At 39.2% G+C, this 27995-nt stretch overlaps 1 protein-coding gene across 1 annotated transcript in view; it reads left to right on the forward strand.

The window, feature by feature from the left end:
- HNF1B (HNF1 homeobox B) overlaps positions 1 to 15028 on the forward strand; it is a 79399-nt gene extending 64371 nt beyond the window's left edge. The window contains exons 6-9 of the mRNA XM_077481401.1: positions 956 to 1097; positions 6485 to 6676; positions 8868 to 8986; positions 11839 to 15028. Of these exons, the coding sequence (XP_077337527.1) occupies positions 956 to 1097; positions 6485 to 6676; positions 8868 to 8986; positions 11839 to 11859 (474 nt within the window). The 3' untranslated portion in view covers positions 11860 to 15028. The remainder of the gene's footprint in view (positions 1 to 955; positions 1098 to 6484; positions 6677 to 8867; positions 8987 to 11838) is intronic.
- The last annotated feature ends 12967 nt before the right edge of the window (positions 15029 to 27995 follow it).

Genomic DNA, 27995 nt, shown 5'->3' on the forward strand with positions numbered 1-27995 from the left:
ACATTTTTATCGTATGATACCAGATTTTTTGTTTAATCAGTACAGTTTTTGTCTGAAAATACAATACACATACATTACATCACTTCCGAATTTTTATTCTGTCTTATTCTGTCTTATGAGAATTTTCGTACTTTAGTAACCTATTCATTTTCGATATGGAGTCTAGCATGCAAAAAAAAAAAAAGGACAATCATTCGTCTGATAATCTCGTGTATACTAGGCTTTAGAGTGTTACTTAAGTGACAGTCTGCTTGGACTGCTGACCGTTATCCAAGATGGTGACACCCAATAACAGTCCCAGGGCTTAGGAAGACTCAGGTGTCTATATAATACAGGCTTTTACAATAATTTAAATAAATACATTTAGAGCACATATAATCTCATGGGAGGATTTTTGATAAAATTAGTGGTCTGATGATAGGATCTCTTTAATTGTACATTTTCAAACTCATTCATCTTGGTAGTGTATTCTACTACCTACTCAAGTATCTCTTACCCCTCTCCAAATGATTTTTTTGCACTTTTTTACTGAAACACACATGTTATGAAAAGCAGCCTTTAAATCTGTAAAAGTGAGACTCTTAAGAATTTGAAAATGTATTGATTTGGGACATATTAATGATATTATAAAGCTGTCCTTCTAGGAAATGCCCAATTTATTCAGACCAGGCCAGTCATAATGGCAGGAAGCATCATTGGACTTAGTGTGAAAAGCCATTGCTATATAAACATTGCATTTAGCATTTAAGGATTGTGTAGTTGTGCGAATAAAATTTTTTAATTATACCATGATATATTATGCAGAGCATTTAAAAAGAATAACATTTATTTTTCCTTATTCATATTTTTTCCTTGTGTATTTCTCTCATACGTCATCATTATTGAAAGTTTCCTGCATCTCACAAACTTTTGTTATTCATTCTTTTCTACTCACACCTTTTTCCTTTTTTTACAGATATCTGTGTCAGGAGGTGGACTACCACCAGTAAGCACACTGACAAATATCCACAGTTTGTCCCACTCAAGCCATCACAATTCCCACCAATCACAAAACCTTATCATGGCACCCATATCTGGAGTCATGGCAATAACGCAAAGTAAGCAAGAGGATTTGTTTCAAATTTGCCTTTTGTGTTAGACTAGATATATCTCAGAAGGTTATTTTTTTTACCGTTTCATGTTGTTTTCAGATTTGATTTGAAGAAATAAACCTTCACATATTAAGGCCATCCATAGATGGATTGAAATCCCACCATTTCAGCAGGAACCGTCCAAATTTCAATCCATCTATGGGCAGGCTGGTTTTACCAAAGATCCACTTCAGTACAGCCTGTTGGTTTTTTTTCGTGCGATCACTGCTGGTGATTAAAGCTGACAGCAGTGATGTGATTGTATTCTACTGGCTGAGAAACCTCCCGCTGTCAGAAGCAAGCACTTTTCTTTCCTTCAACCTGTGGTTGTATGGCTTGGTATTGGTCTGTCAGTGCAGCATGGCCTTGCAGTAACACAGGCAATTTTAAACAACTTTTAACCAGCTTTGAAAAGCTGCTGGATCAAGTCAACCTACCAACTTTTTTTTCATATACATATAAATATACAAACTGCTACTGGTAAATTATCTGGATCCATTAAACTATTTTTCTGATCCAATGCTTTGTCAAAGTGGTGAAAGTTGATATAAAATTGCCCTGTTAATGGGCAGCAATATATTAGTTCAGAAATTGTCATTAAAGGGTAACTGTAGCATACAATATTTTCATTAAGTAAGACATTTTGAGTTGTTACTGTAATGTTTACATGACAATAACTTTGCTTTGCAGGTCACATGTGATTGTGTTTTGTATATACAGTGCCTTGAAAAAGTATTCATACCCCTTAAAATTCTCTACATCTTGTCACGTTACAACTAAAAATGTAAATGTATTTTTGGGGATTTTATGTGATAGACCAACACAAAATGGCACATAATTGTGAAGTCGAAGGAAAATGTTAAATGCTTTTAAATTTTTTTTACAAATAAATATGTAAAAATTTGCATTTGTATTCAGCCCCCTTTATTCGTATATCTCTAACTAAAATCTAGTGGAAGCAATTGCCTACACAAGTCACCTAATTAGTAAATAGAGTCCACCTGTGTGTAATTTATTCTCAGTATAAATACAGTTGTTCTGTGTAGCCCTCAGGGTTTTTTTTTTAGAAAACCTTAGTGAAGGCCTCATGAAGGTCAAGGAACACACCAGACAGGTCAGGGATAAAGTTGTGGAGAAGTTTAAAGCAGGGTTAGGTAATAAAAAAATATCCCAAGCTTTGAACATCTCACGGAGCACTGTTCAATCTATCATCTGAAAACGGAAAGAGTATAGCACAACTGCAGATCTACCAAGACATGGCGGTCCACGTAAACTGACAGGCTGGGCAAGGAGAGCATTAATTATAGAAGCAGCCAAGAGGCCTATGGTAACTCTGGAGGAGCTGGAGAGATCCACAGCTTAGGTGGGAGAATCTGTCCACATGACAACTATTAGCCATGCACAAACTGGCCTTTATGGAGTGGCAAGAAGAAAGCCATTGCTGAAATAAACCCATAAGAAGTCACATTTGCAGTTTGTGAAAAGCCATGTGGGGACACAGCAAACATGTGGAAGAAGGTGCTCTGGTCAAATGAGACCAAAATTTAACTTTTTGGCCTAAAAGCAAAATGCTATATGTGGCAGAAAACTAACACTGCACATTACCCTGATGGTGGTGGTGGCACTATCATGTTGTGGGAATGCTTTTCTTCATCAGGGACAGGGAAGCTGTTCAGAGTTGATGGGAAGATGGATGGAGCCAAATACAGGGCAATCTTAGAAGAAAACCCGTAATGCCATGTACACACAAGCGGAATGTCCGACAGAAAAAGTCAGACGGAAGCTTTTCATCGTATTTTCCGATCGTGTGTATGCATCATCGGATTTTTTTTCCCGAAAATTCTGACGGACCTAGAAACGGAACATGTTCTAAATATTTCCAATGGAACCAATTCCTATCAGGAAAACCGCTTGTCTGTATGCTGGACCAAAAACGACGCATGCTCTGAAGCAAGTACAAGACAGAAGCTATTGGCTACTGGCTATTGAATTTCATTCTTCTAGTCCCATCGTACATGCTGTACATCACCGCGTTCTTGCTGATCAGACCTTGGTGTGATCGTGTGTACGCAAGACAGTTTCAGCGGAATTCCGTCAGAAAACCTTCAGATTTTATTCCGACGGGAAAACTGGAAGTGTGTACAGGGCATTAGAGTCTGGGGTGAAGGTTCACCTTCCAGCAGGATAACAACCCTAGACATACATCCAAAGCTACAATGGGATGGTTTGGATCAAAGCATATTCATGTGTTAGACTGGCCCAGTCAAAGTCCAGATCTAAATCCAATTGAGAATCTTTGGCAAGACTTGAAAATTGCTGTTCACAGATGCTCTCCATCCAATCTGACAGAGCTTGAGTTTTTTTGCAAAGAAGAATGGGCAAAAATGTCACTCTCTAGATGTGCAGAGCTAGTAGAGACATCCCCAAAAAGACCTGCAGCCGTAATTGCATATTTATTTGTAAAAAATGATACAACCATTTATCATTTTCCTTCCACTTCACAATTATATGCCACTTTGTGCTGGTCTATCACATAAAATCCCAATAAAATACATTTACTTTTTTGGTTGTAACATGACAAAATGTGGAAAATTTCAAGGGGTATGAATACTTTTATCAAGGCACTGTAGTTTAGGCAGCCCATATACTCACCATGTTTTTTCGTTAAAACAGCAGGTTGAATGAAAAAAAAAAAAGATCCAATTCCCCTTCTACACATTCGATGTGGATGAGGTAATCCTCCAGCAATGTTATTGTGTTCTGATGGTGGGGATGCGTCCCCACTGTCAGAATACAATGATCAGTGCTGTCGGTTATAGCTGGCCGCACTGATCGATCAGGAAAAACCTGACAGGCTGCCCATACATGGACTGAATCAAAGTTGTTCAACCTGAACTTGAAGCTCATCCCTAGTCATTTCTTTGAGAGTTCCAGATTTTTCTGACTGGCCACAGTCTATTAGATAACCTGTCACCTGGTACTTTTGTTTCCCTTTGAGATAAACAGAACAACCACATATCTTCTTCCCTTTAGATTAAGGAATGTTTGCTAAGGTTGAGCAGAGCCAAAAGCCAGAAATGTCTAAAGACTGGTACACATGGGCCGAATATTGTCCGGCATCGGCCAGTTCAATAGAAAGCAGCCGACATTTGGCCCGTGTGTACTATAGTCAGCCTGACAGAAACCAGCTTCTGTGGAAGGGGCATGACTGAAAAAGGCCTGCCGATCGGCTCCCAATCAGCATTCTCAGGTAGTGGTAGTGGCTAAGAGCTCTGACCAGAGAATTCTGATGGGGGGTTCTACCCCCCTCGTCAGAACACAATAGAACAGCAGGGGAGATCTCTGTACTAATGTTGGATAGTTAGTACAGCGGCTCCTCCTGAGCTGTCAGTTTTTTCATTCATCTTGCTGGGTTGAATGAAAAAAAAACTACTAGTGTGTAGAAGGCTTTACAGTCATTCAATGTGGATGAGGTAATCATCCAGCTATGTCATTGTGTTCTGATGGTGGGGAGCCATCCCCACTGTCAGAGTACAATGATCAGTGCTGCCGTCTATAGCTGGCAGCACTGATTGGTCAGGAAAAACCTGAAAGGTTGCCCATACAGGGACTGAATCGAAGTTGTTCAACGTGAACCTGAAGCTCATCCCTAGTCATTTCTTTGAGAGTTCCAGATTTTTCTGACTGGCTACAGTTAGATAACCTATAAAAGTGCTTCCTTTTTAGATAAACAGAACAACCACATATCTTCTCCCCTTTAGAATAAGGAACATTTGCTAAGGCTGGGCAGAGCCAAAAGCTGGAAAAGCCTAAAGACTGGTAAACATGGGCCAATTTCTAGAAAATAGAAATAGAAAGCAGCCGACATTTGGCGCGTGTGTACTGTGGTCAGTCTGACAGAAGCCAGCTTCTGTTGAAGGGGCATGAGTGAAAAAGTCAGTGGCTAAGAGTGCTGACCAGAAAATTCTGATGGGGGGTTCCACCCCCCCGTCAGAAAACAATAGAACAGCAGGGGAAATCGCTGTACTAACGTTGGATAGTTAGTACAGTGGCTCCTCCTGAGCTGTCAGTTTTTTTCATTCATCACGCTGGGTTGAATGAAAAAAAAAAATTACTAGTGTGTACAATGCTTTACAGTCGATGGATTGTGTATGTAAAATTTGGCCATCCTCTGAAATCTATGGCCTATCATTACACTTAGAATGTCTATTGTGTGTAATCAATCTGAGGAGACTGCTAGACATGTTTTAAAGTGGTTCTAAAGGCAGAGTTTTTTTTACCTTAATGCATTCTCTGTACTAAGGTAAAAAAACCTTTGGTGTGCACCTTCCCCTTGCCAGCCCTCGCCCACCCCTTTATATATACCTAAACCCAATCTTGATCTAGCGCTGTGCCAGAGAGCAGCAGTTCTCTCCTCTCTCTCCTCACAGGGTAGATTTACAGCAGCAGGAGCCATATGACTGTCTGTGTAATAGCCAAATTTGTCTGTTGGTATATACATTTGACCCATACCTATACTATATTATAAATTGTTGATTATAGCATTGCACAGAGACAAGGTTTTTACAACAAAAACACATATAAGCACTTTGCAGATCGCATTATTGTCCTAAAAAAGACTACAGATTATTGTCAAGACCTTATGTATTTTAAAAAAACTGTTTTTCATAGCCAATCCTACCCTGGAAGCCGGCACTCTCCTCTACTCCTCTATACTCAGACAGTAGTGTGTCCCTCAGAATCCTCATGTCCAGTGCAGGGCCCTGAGCACTGCGTGTACTTGATGATGTCTGCCTGAGCATTAGGGAGAAGAAGCTGCAAGAACAGGATTTACAGCCCAAATGGAGCAAGTAAAACTGCTTTTCTGGCCCCCCTCATCCGCAAGCATTTTACCCTTGCAGTGTGAGGGCAGCTTTAAGGCCCCATTCACACCTGAGCATTTTGTAGCTTGAAGCCTGAAGCTACCCAACGGTGGAGGGGAAAAAAATCAATTATTCTCAATGGAGATGGTTCATATCTCCACTCCAAGTCGCCTGAAGCTGAACGCCTAAAGCGCAAACAAGTTCTGGACCCTTCTTTGTTGCTTGAATCAGGTAGATTTGGGCGTTTTTCTTCTTTTTTTCTTCTTTTTACATTGGTGACCTTTTGCCCTGCGCAAAATTGTGGCAAAACGCGTTAAAAAACACCAAAATCGTGGTAAAAACGTGCAATTTTGTGCCTGAAAACGCTATGCTAAGGTGTGAATGGGGCCTAAAACCCAGTATGAAATGTATAAAATTTTCAGTTATATTGTTGAAATGAGAATGATTACAGTCAAATACATTTTAATAATCCTGTGACATTCTTGTTCCCAGATTTGAACACCAGTCAGGCACAGACTGTTCCTGTCATCAACAGTGTTGCCGGCAGCCTAGCAGCTTTACAGTCGGTACAGTTTTCACCTCAGTTGCACAGCCCACATCAGCAACATATCATGCAAACATCTTCTGGTCACATGGCACAACAACCATTTATGGCCACAATGACTCATCTTCAAAATTCACACAGTAAGTACTGTGCTCAAGCAATGTTATTGCCCTTTCTAGGAATTGTATTCATAAGCAGAACATTTGTACCAGATCTGCCTGACGTTGGTATCTCAAATAAGCAAGCACAAATTAAAATACAGTGTTATGGCACGGAGTTCATGTAAACAGGAGATAATTTATTTCTCAATCTTGTAATGTTTGAGATCTACAGTGATCTTGCTTGTATAACTAGGGATGGGTGAGGCCCAAGCATAAGTTCAAGCAGAACTTTGGTTGTTTGGAAGTTTGGGCGAACACCGAACAATATGCAGTGGAAGAGGATGGAAAAATATAAATTTCACTTACTAATATTGGTGGTTAATATCAATAAGGCAATAAGGCAACGGTCCTTTAGTGACCCAAAATGTCACTGGCCACATACAAAATATAACTAAAGGCAAAACTTTTTTTTTTTTTTTTTAGTTTTGCATTAGAGTGCAGAAAAATTTGAGTGCTTGTCAGGTTTTATTGCTGTCTGTGCTCCCATTAAGAAGATTCGCCCTCTCTATTTGTTCTGTTTACCAATATTATTGAAAGTAAACATAAATGAAAATCATAAATTCTGGGTTGTCCCCAGAACAGTAATAGAGGGGAAATGTTCCAATGGGGGGCCCCAAGGGATTCTCTTAACTTGCAGGGATTTCCTCTCACTTCCTGTTTGGGTAGGGGATAGGAAATTAAGGGAAATCTGCAATGGGACACAGATGGCAAAAAAAATCTGATGGGTTATAACTCTTACTCTATCCAAAATGAAAAAAAAAAATGTTTTGTCTATAGTTCTACGTTAAGTCAGTTAGGCTAGGTTCACATCTACCCCTGTCTTTTTTTCTGTCTTTTCACGCTTTCTTTCACATATGTTGCACATTTTCATTCTATTATTGGGAATCACAGCACATGAAAATGCACAGAAAATCGGAAATGTCTTATTTTCATCAATGCACTTCAACAAAGCAAACAGATGTGAATTGCCTCGATGGATTAATCTAAAATGCACATAAAACGTCAAAGGTCTGAGTCATGCCTAGAGCACGTATTCACAATATACATTTATGAGCCATTTAGTTGCAAAGGATGAGTTATTATCTTTTTTGACATATATACAGTAGATAAATATTCTTCTCATGTATTAACTTTTTATTGATTAAAAACTATTTATTGACCAACAATAATGATCCAGGAAAATTTTTTTTTCAATAAATAGTGTTTATTTTAGCAGTGTTTACAGACAATGCATTTTTTTGATAAAGATGAGCGAATTGATTTCCAAATCTGGATAATTCGGGAATCCTCACTTTTTCTTTGGTGAATGGTGGGTTTTCATTTAGCTTGAACGTTTGTAAATTTGTTACATCTGAGGAGAGCAATTCCTAAACCCAAGACCACCAGATTTTAGCAACAGTTGCTGAATTGTCTAGTTCAGGGATCTCCAAACTACGGCCCTCCAGCTGTTGCAGAACTACAGGTCCCATGAGGCATTGTAAAACTCTGGCATTAACAGACATGATTAGGCATGATGGAAATTGTAGTTCCTGAACAATTAGAGGGCCATAGTTTGGAGACCCCTGGTCTAGATTCCCAAATCCCCAATCATTGCTAAGGATTTTCAGTGGCCTAGGTGTAAAACAAAAATAAAATAAAAAACATTACAGATCTTCCATTTGTGCTATCTATAGTCTTTTATTAGCCAGAGCTATTTCTGTGCAAACATTTTTATTTTCAAAATTATTCTGTCAATATGATAATTATAGGTTGGATCATGTGGGCAGTAAATAACACATTTTATCCTAGACTGTTTTATGCACAGCCAGGGACTTCAACATATCCTAACGTTTTCAAAATGTTGAAAACCAAAGTTGTGGATCATCTTCAGCTGTACCACATTGCTTTAGAGAAAGGCTCCTTGGGTCATTTGTAGAAAATGACAGCTCAAGTAGGCCATGTCAATTTGAGGGAACCAATGGCTGTACACAGAAGAACTTTTAGAGTCTGTTTAAAAGTGTCTTTAAAAAAAAAATGAGCATTTTAACTCACTGAAGGTAACATTTCTACTATTTTTTATACTGCACCCTGTAGTGTGTTTGAGATTATTTTGATGTTTATCATGAAGATATCTGTGGATTTTGATGGATGGGCTCACCCTTGTTCTTCTTGTGTCTTTTGATGTCCATAGTGTATGCACACAAGCAGGAACCTCCCCAGTATTCACACACATCCCGGTTTCCCTCAACCATGGTTGTCACAGATACTGGCAGCATCAGCACGTTATCAAGCATGTCTTCCAGTAAACAGGTGGGTTGCACATAGAGTTGGTCATGAGTTTTACATTCTTCTGAGCACTTGCTAATCTGTTTTTTTTTTGTGCAAAACCGATGTCACTGGGGATAACACATTAAAGCACAACTTCTGATGAATGTTTTTTTTATAGTTTTGGACATAGCTAAGGTGAATTGGAACCTTTGTTTTAGTTATGTTTTTGTAGTATCTGAAACAGCCACCAATAAAAAAACTACAACATTAAATATGGTGGATGACTGAATACAGACAATATTGTTTTACCTTTAGTTTTTGTTTTTTCATTTGCATATTGCAAGTTGAGCACTATAGATACAATATAACAATTTTGATATAGAATTATAACAAATTAATATATATAATCACCTACAAACTAGAGGCATGAGAAGAGATTGGGAATTTTAGGACAGTTTTACAGTGTTTTCTATTGTTATATGGGGATAGGCTTGCTGGTATTGGCTAAACTTCAGGTTGTTTGGTCTAATTATTCACAGATTAGTAGCCGGTGGCAAGAATATATAGCTCTGCCATGAACATTATAGGGACTGCACTGAAGATGGGCGTAGCTTGTGAAGAGTAGCTTGTACTTGTCATTGACTAGGGCATGTCAAAAACATTTCAACCCAGTTATACTTAATAAGGTACAACATAACATGTCAATAATCTGATGTTGTCTAGACTATGAAGGTGGTTTATAGAAGTAGATGTTGTCTGTTATTTTTACCTTAAATGTGAAGACAATTTAATTCAGCCTTAGCTGCTACACATTCGTTGAAGCAGTAATTATTGGGAGTTGTGACATCTTAACGGGCTGAATCCTAATGTACTTGGATTAGATAATTATGTCCTGCATCTATAGGACTTGTTTCAACAAGCATCAAAGTCAGCTCGGGCAAGATGAATAATTAATCAGGCCTGGTTAGGGCTGAGCGCCCACCAGATGGATTGATAAGCTTTTTCAAGGAAATAGTATTCCATGGAGCCTTGATTTGCTTGATTGCCTGACTGATTATGATTTGTGGGGTTAGATAAATGTTTTTCCCTTGACTACAAAGAGTGGGAAATGCAAAAAGGAATTGACGAGGAATACATGGAATTACATTTTCGTTACTGGCTCTGCCAGACAGGGGCAACATTAAATAAACCATCCTTTTATTATTCACCAATTATATTTGGGCATTTGGCCAAAATAATATTTGTTAACTGATCCCAAGAACCATCAAATTAGTTTGGAATAGAGTAGAAATGGTTTATAACATTTGTCATATTATTATTGTGCTCTGTGTCCCCAATGGGGGATTCGCTCACTTCCCATCTTAGGAACAATGGGACAGAGATATAAGAAGAAATATATTACAACAAGAGCAGCAAAAACACTTTGTAGTAGTTTGGAGAAAAGTTTAAACTAAATGCCTGATAGAAGTTTTAACCCCAAATGGATTCAAAACTTAAAATAAAAAGACTCCACTGGAATTGTGGTTTTATATCCAATGCTTGCATTGTTATACAAGTCGAAAACACATGATCATTACCTTTGTAAATAGTTATATTATTTACTTAAATTCAATGTTCTTCTTGTTGGACCTGTGTGATGACAATAATGGCAACTGTAGGTCATATACAGTATTAGTCTTATGCTGCGTACACACGACTGGACTTTCCGTCAGAAAAGGTGAGATGGTCTTCCCGATGGACTTTCAGCGGAGTTCCGATGGACTTCCAAACGAACAGACTTGGCCACACAAAAATGGCCTAAGTCACTTCGAAAAGTCCATTCCTTTTGAATGTGATAATGTAAGACGGGACTAAAAAAGGAAGTTCAATAGCCAGTAGCCAATAGCTTCCCTTGCGTTGTTTTTGGTCCTTCGGACCAGCATACAGACAAATGGTTTTCCTGAATTGAGTCCGTCGGACAGATTTGAAACATGTTCTATTTCTAGGTCCGTCTGATTTTTTTAAATGAAAAAAAAAATTAGCCCACACACGATTGGAATGTCCGACAGACTGATTCTGTCGGACCTAGTCTGCTGGAAAGTTCGGTCCTGTGTACGCGGCATTAGTGTTATATTTTTCACAACAAAAATGACAGACTGATTGCTACAAATAACATTTTAATAATATCTTCATAGCTACTTTTCTCTAGGCTTTTTAAATTACTTCATCATAAAAAGCAACCACTCGTGTATTGTGTGTCACCAACTGTAAGTGTTAAACAGACACAGTACAAACAGCATTTTAGCAAGTACAAGTACTTAGAAAGATTCATAATGACTACCAAAAGGCCAATGTACATTGCAGACTTTATTATATCTACAAATTTACATCCCTGAATTTCTGATGCCGTGATAAAACATATTTTTCTTATCTATGTTGACAATACAATGCAATATCATCCAGTGCAATTATATATTCAGACACTAAATACCATGTCTTAATGGTGTGCAATACTATATGTGTGTCTTCTTATCTTACTAACAATGTTTGTTCTTCATACACCAAAAATCTAAAAGTTTGCAGTTTTTTTTCTCTCTGCTTGATCTCTTACAGACTTTATTAACAAATATTACAGATCACAGTCCCAGAGCAATAAAGTTTTATACCTAAAGTACATTCTACATTTTGGTAATGCTTTTAAAGCTGTTTGTGTGCATATTATAGTTGTGCTGTTCAAAGCCTACAGGCCTTCGTTCTGTAGTTGTGTATACAGTAGAGGGTAAATGTCCATATTCCATGGCCAAGTAGCTCTGTCATAAAATTCATTTGTGGTGCAATAAAATAATTTTGCTAAATTAGGGTAATATATCATAATTAAATGTCGTTTCTGAAAGTCTTTCTTTTTTCTGTTGCAGTGCCCTTTGCAAGCCTGGTGATATCATGCTGCACTTAACCTCCTATGTTAGCAATATGGACAGTTTCTCAGAACTTTACAAACAATGGTAACATCTAGGACTTTCAGTTGTTACTATATGGAATTGATTCAAGATCCATTTCAGATGTGAACCACTAAGAACTGGAGAGGCTCTCTGAATAAGGGGAAAAGCCCATGCATTCTCACTCATCTTGTGACAATACTTGATTTTCAGTCATCTTCCCAGGTAATTTGAAGGCTTTCCTGAGTTGTGTGACCCAGACATGACACGTAGATGGAGTGTGATAAAATGAAATTACTTATACATAGGAGAGACTGCAAACCTGTGTGGTGCATACAGACTGCTGCTGGAACATTGCCATAGAAACTGGAAATTCTGGAGCCGAAAACTGTGTACAAAGCTGAACTGAGCCATTGTAAATGTTTAAATAAGTGAACGATTGCTGTAGAAATGAATTTGTTTAATAGCTGTAAATTGTAAAAAAAAGTGCAATTATTTTGTACATAATGCATAAATATAATGTTTTGGTTGTTTTTAAAGGAAAGGTCAAACATCCAAGTAAAAGGAAGCATTTGATCAACATACACAAAGCCATGGGATGAATTTGCAGTGTTGCACAATAAAATGTATTCCAATGTGGTATATTGTATGCAGTACGGTCCATGATATCATCCTCTGACTGATTTGTAAAGACAGGAGGAAATGAAAAACAAAGGTTTGTAGATAGGGAAAAAGATCTGGGACCTCCTTTGACTGGTTGTTATAACCAAATCTTTTCCCTTTCTCAGGTCTTTGTAAATCAGGCCCATTGCTATTAATGTAAACTGTTGGTGACACAAGGGTATTCTGGCAAATCTACTTTTATATTTTTTTTATACATTCATCAAACCCTATGTTGCATCAGAGAACAAGACATTTTTACATATATACAACAAGCATAACACAACAAGTTGACCCCTAATGTAAATAATCGCTTTCCCATAAAAATTTAATGTGATAATCAATACTTGCTATCACTGCCTTATCATACTCCTTTAAACATTCTGTTAGATGAAAATTAGTATTCTGGTCATGTGGATATTTTATTTCTTTACTTCTAAACACTAAAGGGTCAGTTCACACAGCTGAGCCCAATGAAATTTAAAAATTACAGTCACGTGACTAATATAAAGATCCTTCTCCAGTTATCCTCCTCAAAGTTAAAGCTTTGTGAAATGAGCCTTAAAGTGGTTGTAAAGGCTAAAGATTTTTTTTGTTACCTTAATGCATTCTCTGCTTTAAGGTAAAAAAACTTTTACATGCAGCTCCCCCTTACACTCCCTAAGTACTTATCTGAGCCCAATCTCGATCCAGTGCTGTTCCTGAGAGCAGCAGCACTGCTCACACTATCCCTCCCCCTGGACTCAGTAAGAGCCATTGGTTCCTGCTGTTGTCAATCAAATTCAGTTACAAGGAAGCCAGGGAAGGGCTCCTAGCCACACAGCGCAGCTGGGGATTGAGCCCGCATGAGTGCTTCCATAGAAAGTGGCTTGCTATGGAGCACTTGGAAGGCAGGAGGAGCCAGGAGCACCAGTGGGGGACCCCAGAAGGGAAGGATCAGTGCTGTTCTGTGCAAAAGCATTGCACAGAGCAGTTAAGTATGGCATTTTTTTATTTTAAAAGAAAAAAAAAACCTTTACAATCACTTTCAGTCATCTAGCTGGAGAAGCTGGTCTATAATATATTCAAAATACTGAATGATGGCTCTTGTTGAAAGGATGTTAGGGAGAGTGAAGTCATGTGGAAAATTATATACAAACTTTATAAGTTCTACAGATCTTGCTTTTTTTTTTTTTTTTTTAAAGAGGTTTGCCACTTTTATCAAGAAAATAGTAAACCTTTGCACTCATGTAGATCACAAGGATTGGCCTGCTACAGAAAAAGCCTAGAGGAGTGCCCTATGGTGTTCCACATAATGTGGCAAATTAATTGGATTTATTTATTTTTTTAGCTTAAAGTTCAAAACTCCTTCAGACCTGAGTTTAACAGATGTTAACGGTGAAACAGAAATTAAAAATAGGATTTGAATAATTGTTTTCAGTCTATGCCATCTAGCATATGCTTTCATTACTTCAGCAGTCTTCCACCAGAGCCATCACTATATCCATTCGAATTTTCAGAATATGTTGCCAAATTCCATGTAGATAATTGTAGCCAGTAAATGCAGAACAATGGACTAACAGTAAATTTTCAATTGGAAACATTTTAAACTGTATTTATATGAACTGTAACAGCTTTACCTGCTATGATGTACAACTGAGTTGACATTTTGTGGAGAGTCAACACTAATGACTTGTCCCTAGATAAGAGTGGCATGAGAAAGAGACCTATGTAATTTCATGCCACCTGACCACAAAACACATGATTGCAACTGTGAAGTGGGCTTGTGTGTCATGTGACTGTTCTCATTATTGGCTATCCAGCTACTTCGCCTCATTAAACAAGGCAGCAACTTCATCCAATTGTGTTTAGAGGACCGACAGTCTATACACATCATCAAATTAGTGATTTGGAACAAAGGTCAGCCAAAGCCCCAGTTCACATGTCTAAGAGGAAGTGAGAAAGGAAGGGGGGAAATAAATATACACACCCATTACAAACTAAATTGTAGGCTGTTGGTGGTTGCCTTTGTCTACTGGATTTAGACTTTGTCAGACTACATGATACAACCATGTCCATTTAAATACAGACAGTATTATTTAAGATTTCCTTGTGATTTTTATAGCGCATTTGTAACTGTACCATACATGCAGTTTATTTTTTAAAGATCATTTTTTATATACAGCAGTATTAATTTAATGTTAACGTTTTGTTTCATTGTAATATGCGATACAATTTATGTTTCCAATGATGCATCAAAGATAGTGTTGGCACTGGACAAATTCTTCCCAAGATAGATTTTTGGCTAAAATTATTCTGTGTTAAAGTGGCAAAGAACAAGATGTCTCAAAGTCAGCCCACCAAACGTACTGCCAAAGATCCCATTTTTTTAAGGGAAGGAAGAATTCACGCAATGATTTTTTTGTAATATATTGTTTGTAATAAATTACAGCCAATCCTTGTTTTTTAAATCATATTTATATTTGTTGTAAAGTCAATTTTTTTCAAGTAAACTGAAAAGATGTATAAATTATTGTGTGTACACTTTTTATTTTTAATTGTTGCTGGTGAAGTCCAAATGTGGAACTAAAATGTTTATTCTCAATACATGACAAAAGCATTGGGAAATCAAATAATACATTTCTTTAGAAATAAAAAAAAATTATTGTTTTAAGAAGTGATTTCCTTTTGTGAAAAAAAGATACAAGTCAGCTAAAAAGAGTTATTTATGATTTCCAAAAACACTGGGGTTGATTTGCTAAAACGAAAGAGTGCAAGTTATAGTGCAGCTGTGCATGGTGGCCAATCAGCAGACGCTGATTGGTTTCTATGCAGAGCAGCACCAGATTTTTGCACTCTCCAATTTCCAATTTTAGTAAATCAACCCCAATATTATTTAAAGTGGTTGTATACCCAATTTTTAAACTTTTACCTACAGGAAAGCCTATAATAAGGCTTACCTGTAGGTAAAAAAAATATCTCCTAAACCTGTACAGTTTAGGAGATATTCCCCTCGGTATGCGCCGCTGACTGCAGCGGCGCATGCGCACAAGGGGGTTCTCGGCCTGAAAATCCGGCAGTGGCCGGCTGGCCGAAATGAAATCTCCCGCGCGCATGCGTGGGAGTGACGATATCGCGGCTCCGGCCACTCACAGCGCCGGAGCCGCGATACCCGGAAGAAACGCAGAGGGAGCATGTCAGCTCCCTCGGCGTGGATCGGGCCAGATGTCGGGGCCTCCTTCTAATGTAAGTATTTCATAATGAGCTAGTATGCGGTGCATACTAGCTCATTATGCCTTTTGCTTTGCAGGTTTAAAAAAAATAAAAAATAAGTGTGCGGGTTTACTACCGCTTTAATAAATGGAAGAACCAAACGCTGGTGGGATTTTTTCGGTGCAAAATTTAACAAGAAAAGACCATGTATATAAAACAGTTTTTATTTTCCCATAATAAAATTTCACACATGCATGTGTTACAAAAAGTGTCCTGAAATACAAAGATTACAAAACAGTGGCTGGTCCCACCAGCATTTGGTTCTTCCATTTATTAAATACTTTAATTGGGATTAGTTGCCTTTAACTTTGGTGCTGATGGAAGCTCGAATCAAACTTTACAAAAAAAAACCCAATAATATATTTTTAGAAGGTATAGATTTTAAATTATAATGTGAATATTTACCTACAGTATAATGTTGGATGTATTCTTTTTCACTTGCGTACAGGGATTGCAAGGCCTCAACACCTTTTCCAGTTTTTGATCTTTGACTACCATGCTTATATAGGTTGACACTTCATACTAAACATCATTGAACATGAAACTGACTGCCATTGTGAAGACAGATTCCAAGACACATATGACATGTTGCCTAACATTTCATAATTGTGTTGCAGTCACCTGCTTTGTTACACCCAAAATCTGTTGTCTTGTGTCATTTCCATGGTAAACAGTTGCACTGCCTCATCACAAAATGGGAGGAAGGGAATGAAATATCATTCCTGTCCAAAGGAGGTAGAATGATAGTTAACCACTACAATACAGGGCACTTTCACCCCCTTCCTTCCCAGCCCAATTTTCAGCTTTCAGCGCTCTAGCGCTTTCAGTGACAATTGCGCGGTCATGCTACACTGTACCCAAATGAAATTGTTATAATTTTGTTCGCACAAATAGAGCTTTATTTTGGTGTTATTTATTCACGACTCCGTTTTTTTTTTTTTTTGCGATATAAGCGCAAAAATTGCGGAAATTTGGAAAAAAAACAATATTTTCTTTTTTCTATTTGAAAAGAAATCCAATAAAATCAAATTTTGTCATAAATTTAAGCCAAAATGTATTCTGCTACATGTTTTTGGTAAAAAAAATTCCGTTAAGTGTATAATAATTGGTTTGTGTGATCACGGACATATGTACGCAAATGATCATGTACATATGTGTGCAGGTGATCACGTACATATGTGTGCAGATAATCATTGGGACATATGTGGGGGACATGTTTTTATTATTAGGGACATGTGTTTTTATTATTTGGGGACATGTATGTTTTGGGGACATGTGTGTTTTGGGGACATATGTGGGGACTGTGTTTGTACTGTGTGGTGTGTTGTGTGTTTACACTACACTGATGATCAGTGAGTAAAAAGCTGTAAAAAGCAGCCCATACTCACTGATCATCAGCCAGCTGCAGCGTTCTGCTCTCCTCTCCTCAGCGATGACTTCCGTGTGAGGAGAGGAGAGCCGATTGCCTAGCAACCGGCTGTTTGTTTACATCACATGACGGCCGTGATTGGACACGGCCGTCATGTGATCAGGAGGGCCAATCACAGAGCCCTCCTGCCGATCTGAGATGTGCCGTGTCCGGGTGACACGAGCACATCGGAATCGCGCCGCTGCGCGAGCGCGATCCCGCTACTCCTGAAGGACGTTCCTGAACAGCCTATCAGGAGTAGACGGCTCCCACCCGGCCGTATATATGCATTGGCCGGGTGGGAAGTGGTTAAAGGAGGGAAACCAGGAAGTGCCATCTGAATGTAGTATTAAAAGCTGCTTTAATGGCATGTAATGCCCTGCTATTATTTTATCACTCTTTACCTTTTTATCTAGAAACTTTTAACCCCTAAATCCCTGACCTTACTATGGACTTATTATACACGATTCTGATTTTTCTCTGTTCATATTCACCTGTATTTGTACTGTTAGTAATTGTTACCTTTTTAGAATGACAGTTAAAGTGGTTGTAAACCCTTACATCAGGGTTTCTCAACCAGGGTTCAGTGGAACTCTAGGGTTTCATAGTTTCATAGTTAGTAAGGTTGAATAAAGACACTAGTCCATCCAGTTCAATCTGAGTGAGTGTCTACCCCTATCCCTGTACATTACACACTCACATTGGTCCCTACCCTCAAGGAGCCCACAAGCCAAGGTCCCCATTTATATACTAGGGCCAATTTTGGACAGAAGCCAATTAACCTACCTGCATGTCTTTAGAGTGTGGGAGGAAACCGGAGTACCTGGAGGAAACCCACGCAGGCCCAGGGAGAACATGCAAACTCCAGGCAGGTAGTGTCGTGGTTGGAATTTGAACTAGCAACCCTTTTTACTGCTAGGTGAGCGTGCTAACCACTACACCACTGTACTACACCTCCAGAGGTTTCCAGGAGTTCCTTAAGCAATAAGCAATTTCTGCCTCTGCTGTTCACAAGCGCAAACCATCCAACTTGAAGGAGCTGGAGCAGTTTTGCAAGGAGGAATGGGAAAAAATCCCAGTGGTAAGATGTGGCAAGCTCAGAGACTTATCGAAAGGGACTTCGTGCTGTGATAGCTGCAAAAGGTGGCTCTATAAAGTATTGACTTTAGGGAGGTGAATAGTTATGCACATTGACTTTTTCTGTTATTGTGTCCTATTTGTTGTTTGCTTCACAATAAAAAAAAAAAATCTTCAAAGTTGTGGGCATGTTCTGTAAATTAAATGATGCAAATCCTCAAACAATCCATGTTAATTCCAGGTTTTGAAGCAACAAAACATGAAAAATGGCAAGGGGGTGAATACTTTTGCAAGGCACTGTAAATGACACTGTGTGTCCTAGGGAGTGATTCTAACTGTGGGGGGATGGGACTGCCTGGGTGAGGAGACCGATCATTGTTCATATTTAGTATGAACAACAGATCAGTCTCCTCTCCCCTGACAGCATGGAGCTCTGTAGGTTTACATTGACAGATCTTTACTCTACCTCTGTGTGGAGCTATCGCGGATGCCCAGTGGTCATTGCAACCTCCAGGCATGTGCATCAGCTCCGGCGGCGCAGTAGCCCACTAGTGTTCTGAAAGCGAGATGACGGATAGCTACAACGGTTCACCCAATGGAGCCAACCTGCCACAGTATAACTGCGGCGGCTGGTCACGAAGTGGTTAATTACTTTGGGCTAGTGTAAATGGGCAAATGCAACAAGCTTTCAGGGTCTTTCAGGGTCATTTCAGTTTGAGATACTTCTAAATTCATTCAGAATTTAAGGTCAGGGGCAATGGATCTACAGTTGACTTCCTTCTGACCTGCAACTAAGGTGCTTCAACCTGCTTCAAGCTGCTTTGCATTCTCCTTGACTTGTATTAGGAAAGAAGCAGTTCTGATATGAACAAAAGCCTGTCTACACAGGCTTTACAATTCACATGTATGCACAGATAAAAGAAGTATTCAGACAATAGAGATTGCTTGTTTAATCCAATCGATTATGACTGTAAGCCCTTCCACGACCATGGTTGAGCCTACATAGTAGAAAAATGATTGGGTAGGATGGATTTTCCAAGCTAATTACTATTATTTGCCAGTAACAGTAACAAAAATGCAAGTTCACATAAGACACAGACATTTGTATAAAGATGTTCTATTATTACATTTTTCAACAGGGCATAGATTATAAAATAACTTAAAGCTGAACTTTATGCAGATAGTGCAGATTAGGATTCATGGAGACATCATTAAATATATGTATTAAAGGCAGACAATATAAGTACCTGAATTTGACTTTGTATAAGCCTCTTACAGTCCCTGTATAGCAGAGCTCAGACTGCACGCTCCTTCTCCTTTATTATTCTGCTATTTCACCTTTCAATGTACAGTCTACAGGCTGGGGGAGAAACCAAAGCTGTAAATGTTACTGAACTGCAACAGAGAAAAATTAGGTCTTATGCCTTATGCCGCGTATACACGATTGGATTTTCCGACGGGAAATGTGTGATGTCAGGCTGTTTCCCAGAAAATCCAACCGTTTGTACGCTCCACCAGACAATTGTCAGATTTTCCACAGACAAATGTTGGATAGCAGGCTTTAAAATTTTCCACGGACAAATGTCTGTTGTTGGATTTTCCGAGTGTGTGTACACAAGTCCATCGGACAAAAGTCCAAAGTACAAACACGCATGCTCGGAAGCAAGGACAAGCCAGAAGCGGTCGGTCTTGTAAACTAGCTTTCGTAATGGAGAAATAACATTCGTGACGTGACGGCAAATTATGACATCTCAAAATGCAGAGCACAGTCTTTTCTTTTATGGGATAATAATGAAGCTGCTTTGCTGGTGATACTGATGGAGTCATGGCAAACACATTTCTAAAGGCTTTTTTTCTAGTTATATCAAGAATAATATTATTATGTTTGTTATTTATTTAAATTTTTTTTGGTGCGTTACCACAACACCATTATCCCATTGTTTTTAAAATCAAAGATACAACTATGTTCATTGTTACATTTTAAAAAATACAATGTAAAATTAACTGCCTACTCCCAAACTGTCATTTAAAGTAAAACACATAGCCAAGTATAATTCTCCGCAAATATTTTTATCTTGTGTTAAAAAAAGAAAACAAATAAAATTAGACATGCTATCTGCCAATAGAACTTAACCAAAAAGTGCATTCTATGCATCTAAAAATATAGAAAATATACCAAATCAAATTATTATTCAACCAAAAACTAAAATAAAAGCCTCATTCATGCATGTGTCCTGCTTCTTAATATAGGGGGTCAACAATACCAAGAGTTGGTGAAAGCAGGGATCCGTCATCCAGAGATAATTCCAAAAAACATCTGGACTATTCTCCTGGAGCTCCCGCAGCAAAGGCATATGACATAATTGATCGCGATTAATAAAGCAATCCATTTTTGGTCCAAGAAATCTTCCTGGACTGGACTTGGGTCAAAGCAATAACTCCAAGGCCAATAATAAATAACATGTTATCTCCTCCGATTACGCAACAACTGGTTGACAGACAGCCGTTCAGAAACGAACCAAAAAGTATGAAATGAAAAGCACAAAATGAAAAGCACGAATCAACACTCACCAAACTTCTACTAGCACGAAGTTAGCAGAAGGAGCACAAAGGGTGGGGCTTGACAATTTAACTTTCTCTTTTTCGGTTCGTAGTGTGTCTAGTACGCCACCACGTTCGTGTTTGTTGGCTGACAATTGTGTACCATTTGCATGCAAGAAAAAATCCAGGCACACACCTTTGGACGAAAATCTGAGGTGCACGAGGCTTTAGACATGGCTGTGCTGTGTGGCATAGATGTGTATACACTATTTTGTCAAAAGTATTGGGACACCTGCCTTTATACACACATGAACTTTAATGGCATCCCAGTCTTAGTTTGTAAGGTTCAATATTGTGTTGGCCCACCCTTTGCAGCTATAGCAGCTTCAACTCTTCTAGGAGACTGTTCAGAAGGTTTAGGAGTGTTTCTATGGAAATTTTTGACCATTCTTCCAGAAGCACATTTGTGAGGTCAGGAATTGATGTGGACGAGAAGCCAGGGCTGGCAGTCTCTGCTTTAATTTATTACAAAGGTCTTCTATCGGGTTGAGGTCAGCACTCTGTGCAGGCTAGTCAAGTTCCTCCACCCAAAACTTGCTCATCCATGTCTTTTTGGACCTTGCTTTGTGCACTGTCCAAATCATTTGGTGGAGTGGAGATTATGGTGTGGTGTTGTTTTTCAGGGGTTGAGCTTGGCCCCTTAGTTCCAGTGAAGGTTACTCTTAAGGTGTCAGCATACCAAAGCATTTTGGACAATTTCATGCTCCCAATTTTGTGGGAACAGTTTGGTACGGCCCCTTCCTGTTCCAACATGACTATGCAGCAGTGCACAAACAAGGTCCATAAAGACATGGATGAGCGAGCTTGGGGTGGATGAACTTGCCTTGACTCGCCTGCACAGAGTTCTGACCTCAACCCAACAGAACACCTTTGGGATGAATTAGAGCAGAGACTGCGAGCCAGGCCTTCTCATCTAGATCAGTGCCTGACATTACAAATGTGCTTCGGGAAGAATGGTAAAACATTCCCATAGACACACTCATAAACCTTGTGGACAGCCTCCCCAGAACAGTTAAAGCTGTTATAGCTGCAAAGGGTGGACCAACGCAATATTGAACCTTTCAGCTTTCAGTGCTTTAACACTTTGAATGACAATTACTCAGTCATGTAATACTGTGCTCAAATTCATTTTTTGTCCTTTTTTCATAAAAATAGAGCTTTCTTTTGGTGGTATTTGATTACCTCTGGGATTTTTTTTTTTTTGCGCTATAAATGAAAAAAGACATTTTGTGCCATATGAGATCATCTCTCATTGGACACTCAGATTGAGTGCTAAATGGCCGTTGTGATTGGCCATTTAGCACAATCTGTGACACGGCAAACACAGAATTTCCCTGAGGTGTGCCCCGCGGTGGCACGCAGAGGGGAAATAATCAGGAGGACTTCCAGGGACACCTTCCCAGCAATTGGCATCCACGCTGTAGCTGTCTTTTGGCTATAGAGCGGACGCCTAGTGGTTAAAGTCCATGTGCGTGCAAAGGCAGGTGTCCCAATACTTGGGACATTACTATGTGTATCTTAGAAATTAATGGGAAAAAATACTAATACTTGGGCATCTAAAACAGCACCCATAAGAGTATTTCATCTGTGTGTTTAGCTATTGGCTGGGGGTTCAACTTTAATAAACTTCATGAGGAATAGATTGCATTAATGCATGACACTAGTATGCACACCCATTGTTCAGTGTGCATTGAATGAACTGTTCACAGCCAGTGAGTAATGAGGAACAAATGAGAATTTTCTAAAATGTTCCAATTAGGAGAATGTTTTAATAGGCATTGTATTGCAAGCTCTTAGTGTGCAGAAACATAGAAGTGTGAAAGCAGATAAAGACCAAGTGGTCCATCAAGTTAGCCCCATTTTTTAATACTTTTTTTATAATTAATTCTTTTGTAGCTTTTTTTTTTTCTTAGCTTTATATTGAAAATACTACCCTCCTGAACCTCATTCACCCCCTTGTGATGTATTGAAATATTTTAATCATGTCTCACCTTTCTCTCCTTTCCCCTCAGACTGTAAATATTACAATCCCAAAGTCTCTTCTAATATGTTTTATCCCCCAGATCTTTCACCACTGTTGTGTCAATATCTTTTTGAAACGGAGGTCTCCAGAACTGGACACAGTATTCTAAATGATGTCTCACTAAAGATCTATATAGGGTGACCCATCTAGGGATGCATCCTAGAATTATATTCACCTTTCCCACTGCCACGCCACACTGTTTGCTCATTTTGCAATCATTACCCCAAATCGTTTTCCTCTGTAGTTTTGGCCAACACTGTACCCCCAATATTGTACTCTGTCAAGAATAAATTTTTCCCTAGGTACATTATTTTACATTTAGAAACATTGAACTGCAGTTTCCACTGCTTTGACCAATCTTCCAGCAATGCAAAATCATGTTCCATGTTACAGACACCTCTAGGAATAGCAACCCTATTAGACACCTTTGTGTCATCAGAAAAACAATGGTTTTGTAGGATTGTTTGCTGAGTGTACAAGTGTAGTCACTTTTCATATATGCTCTAATTTTATAAAAGATCACTGGAGTGGGCATAGGAACCCAAATCAGCTCAGTTTAACTGACAAGAGAATATAGATAATGAAGAGGTCAAGGGTGATTTAAAAATGTTGTCTAGAATTCGTTTAACCACTTGTCGACCGCCGCACGACGATGTACGTCGACAGAATGGCACGGGCAGGCATATGGGCGTACCTGTACGTCCCTGCCTTCCCGCGGGTGGGGGGCCCGATCGGTATCCGTGCAGGAGCGATCCGGGATGAGGGGGCGGCCATTCATTCATGGCCACCCCCTCGCGATCGCTCCTGACGAATGGGAGTAAAGCATTGCATCACTTCCTCTCCTGTAATGTAAACACAGGAGAGGAAGTGATGTAATCTCTCCTCCGTGTCGGTATTTTTCGTTCCGGCACCGAGGAGAGAGGATCGGTGAGTTGCACCAACACGACACTTCACAGTAGAACATGCCAGGCACACTCACACCCCCCCTTTACCCCCCTTTACCCCCCAATTACCCCTGCCCCCCCAGTCACAGTGACACCAATTGCATTTTTTATTTTTTTTGCATTGGTGTCATTTGTGACTGTAATAACTGTTAGGGCAGTTAGGGTTAGCACCCTTTAGTTCTAATGTACCCCCCTAACCCCCCCAATAAAGGTTTAACCCCGTGATCACCCCCCGTCGCCAGTGTCACTAAGGCTGGGTTCACATTGCAGCGGTTTATGAGAACGGATGTGATTCGCACCGCACTGCAGTGCAAATCACATCCGATCTCTGTGCGATTCGAGTTCAGCCATTCGCCGCACCCGCCGCAAATTCGCACGGGACCCTTTTTTTGGTCCGCAGCAGAATCGTATCGCATGGGTGTTCACACCATGCGATCCGAGTTTGCAGATCGCACTGCGATATGCGAACTGATCTGGGGGTGTCATTAACATTTCACTGACACTCCCAGCAGTTCGCATAGGGCAGTGTGAACTGCCGCCGGGAGGCATGTGATGCGGGAACCCGCCGCGGATTCGTGGCGTTCCCGCATCGCTCCAGTGTGAACCCAGCCTAATAAGCGATCATTTTTCTGATCGCTGTATTAGTGTCACAGGTGACGCTAGTTAGGCAGGTAGGTATTTAGGTTCGCCGCAGCTTTTTATAGCGCCAGGGACCCCCATATACTACCGCATAAAGCCCCCTGATTGCCCCCTAGTTAACCCTTTCACCAGTGATCACCATATAACTGTTACAGGTGACGCTGGTTGGTTAGTTATTTTTTTATAGTTTCAGGGCACCCGCCATTTATTACCTAGTCTCACTAGTGTACCCCTAAATTTAGGGGTGTCTACTTTCCAAAATGGGGTCATTTGGGGGGGGGTTTGTGCCATCTTGGCATTTTATGGCCTTCAAAACTGTAACGCCCTTAGAAAGCCTGAAGGCGGTGCTTGGTTTTCGGGGCCCCGTACGCGGCTAGGCTCCCAAAAAGTCCCACATATGTGGTATCCCCGTACTCAGGAGAAGCAGCAGAATTTATTTTGGGGTGTCATTTCACATATGCCCATGGCATGCGTGAGCAATATATCATTTAGTGACAACTTTGTGAAAAAATAAAATAAAAATAAAAAGTTTGTAATTTTCCCGCAACTTGTGGCAAAATATAAAATATTCCATGGACTCAACATGCCTCTCAGCAAATAGCTTGGGGTGTCTACTTTCTAAAATGGGGTCATTTGTGGGGGTTTTGTGCCATCTTGGCATTTTATGGCCTTCAAAACTGTAATAGGTAGTGAGAAGTGAAATCAAAAATTTACGCCCTTAGAAAGCCTGAAGGCGGTGCTTGGTTTTCGGGGCCCTGTACGCGGCTAGGCTCCCAAAAAGTACCACATATGTGGTATCCCCGTACTCAGGAGAAGCAGCAGAATTTATTTTGGGGTGTCATTTTACATATGCCCATAGCATGTGTGAGCAATATATCATTTAGTGACAACTTTGTGTAAAAAAAAAAAAATAATTTTTTTTTGTCATTATTCAATCGCTTGAGGCAAAAAAATAAAATATTCAATGGGCTCAACATGCCACTTATCAATTTCCTTAGGGGGTCTACTTTCCAAAATGGGGTCATTTGGGGGGGTTTTGTACTGCCCTGCCATTTTAGCACCTCAAGAAATGAGATAGGCAGTCGTAAACTAAAAGCTGCGTAAATTCCAGAAAACGTACCTTAGTTTGTAGATGTGACAACTTTTGCGCAAACCAATAAATATACAGTTATTGACTTTTTTTTTACCAAAGACATGTGGCTGAATACATTTTGGCCTAAATGTATGACTAAAATTGAGTTTATTGGATTTTTCTAATAACAAAAAGTAGAAAATATCATTTTTTTTCAAAATTTGCGGTCTTTTTACGTTTATATCGCAAAAAATAAAAATCGCAGAGGCAATCAAATACCATCAAAAGAAAGCTCTATTTGTGGGAAGAAAAGGACGCAAATTTTGTTTGGGTACAACATTGCATGACCGCGCAATTACCAGTTAAAGCAGCGCAGTGCCAAATTGTAAAAAGACCTCTGGTCATTGACCAGCAAAATGGTCCGGTCTGAAAGTGGTTAAACATGTCTTAGTCCAAAAATAAATAAATACCAATAATCATATTAAAATGATAATTGAGTAGAGGCTGTATTTAGTAGACAGTTATTAATACAGTTGTCTGACTGATTTTTTTTTTTAGCAAGAGATGTGTTAGATTCAAGTGGCTGTTGATGATAATACCTGGCTAAAAATTTACATAAAAAATCAGCTGCATGATTTTTTTTGTCTGAATTCACATGTATGACCACAAGAAGAGCAGCCATATTTTAAAATAACTTTTTGTCTGCCTGAAAGCATTTCAGTTATGTTCAGTTGTGAATAAAGCTGGTTACTATAGGTTTGATTCAGTTCACTTAGCCAAGTGAATCTCTGTTTACTTTCAATGCTCAGTCATATGTAGTGAGATTCAAAAATAGAAAAGTTAATTTGCACCTGATCGGATGATTGAACACTGAAACGAACACTGATTCAATTGGCTAAAGAAAACATTATACCCCTCTGTAAATACGGAGAAGGTGTAAACATTATGCACAGGTGTGTATATTACAAAATGCATACCACTTTAATAAACTGAAAATAGTAAACTGTTGTTTTAATTTGCAATCTGTTACATATTTTTGGAAACTATTTGTCTTACCGACCTAGGTTACATAAGTGTTAAAGTCTTCAATCATCAGGAGGATGCCATCATTTTTTGGGGACGTGTAACTGTTTCTGGGGCATACATGCTGCAGAATACGTGTAGAATTTTTTTTAAATTAAAATCAGGAAAGAGTATCTTTTTGGTTTTGTTACTACTTCAGGAGTAGCATGAATGTGGACCTGACTACAAGATGTGAAGATTGCTATGCTATAGGAAACCTAGGGAGTCCATAAATGTTAATTGTTCCTAAGCTGTACTATGAAAAGATACTTTTTGTCCATAATTCTTCCTGAAATATAGCAGTAGTCTTCATAGAATATAAATGTGCCTATGCACTTTTGTTTCTATGTTATTATTGAGAATCATCTGCAGGGAGACCACAGGCAATACTAGTGACTAGCCCTCAGCCCTCTGCCCTCTGCCTGACTGCCTTCTTTTTTTCTTTGATTTATCTTGGCCATTATAAAGAATACGGGGAGTACATTTTGAGTTTTTCTGGTGCCATGTTTATTGAACAGAACCAGTATGTGAAAGCTTTAGATATGTATGACTTAACATAAGTCGGATGCCTTTACAACCAGAACAGGGTAAATAACAGGGATGAGCAGAACACCCCTCCGGTTCAGTTCGCAGCAGAAGATGGGAACAGGCAAAAAATTTGTGCGAACACGCGAACACCGTTAAAGTCTATCAGACGCTAATGTAAAAAATCAAAAGTGCTCATTTTAAAGGCTTATATGCAATTTATTGCCATAAAAAGTGTTTGGGGTCTTGACCCAGGGGACATGTATCAATGCAAAAAAGTCTTAAAAACTTTTTTTCTGGAGCAGTGATTTTAATAATGCTTAAAGTGAAACAATAAAAATGAAATATTTCTTCAAATATCGTGCCTGAGGGGTCTCCTTAGTCTGCCTGTAAAGTAGCGCATCTTTCCATGTTGATAACAGTACCACAGCAAAATTACATTTATAAAGGAAAAAATGTAATTTAAAAGTGCCCGGGGCTGTAATGTATTGTCAGCTCCTGGCAATATAAATAAAAATCACTGAAAAAAACGGCGTGGGTTTTTGGGTCCATTACCAGACCCAAAAATGTTGTGGGGTCCCCCAGGCCATGTATACTCTGAACAGCATATGGTGGTGGTGGTGCCAGAACACTGTAAGCCCTCACAGTTACTCTTGTTGGGCGGAAGAACGGGCCCTGCTGTGAAATATTATATTAAAAATTGTAATTACATGCCCCTGTTAAACAGGGGCAGAAAAATTGGGGCTTGGGTGGTGGTGCCACAACACTGTAGCCCCTTACAGATACTCTTGTTGGGTGCAGGAACGGGCTCTGCTGTGAAATATTATATCAAAAATTGCAATTACATGCCCCTGTTAAACAGGGGCAGAAAAA

This window comes from Lithobates pipiens, unplaced genomic scaffold (genome assembly GCF_037356315.1).
Source record: "Lithobates pipiens isolate NorthernLeopardFrog02 unplaced genomic scaffold, aLitPip1_a1.2 Scaffold_16, whole genome shotgun sequence".
NCBI classification, from domain to species: Eukaryota; Metazoa; Chordata; class Amphibia; order Anura; family Ranidae; genus Lithobates; species Lithobates pipiens.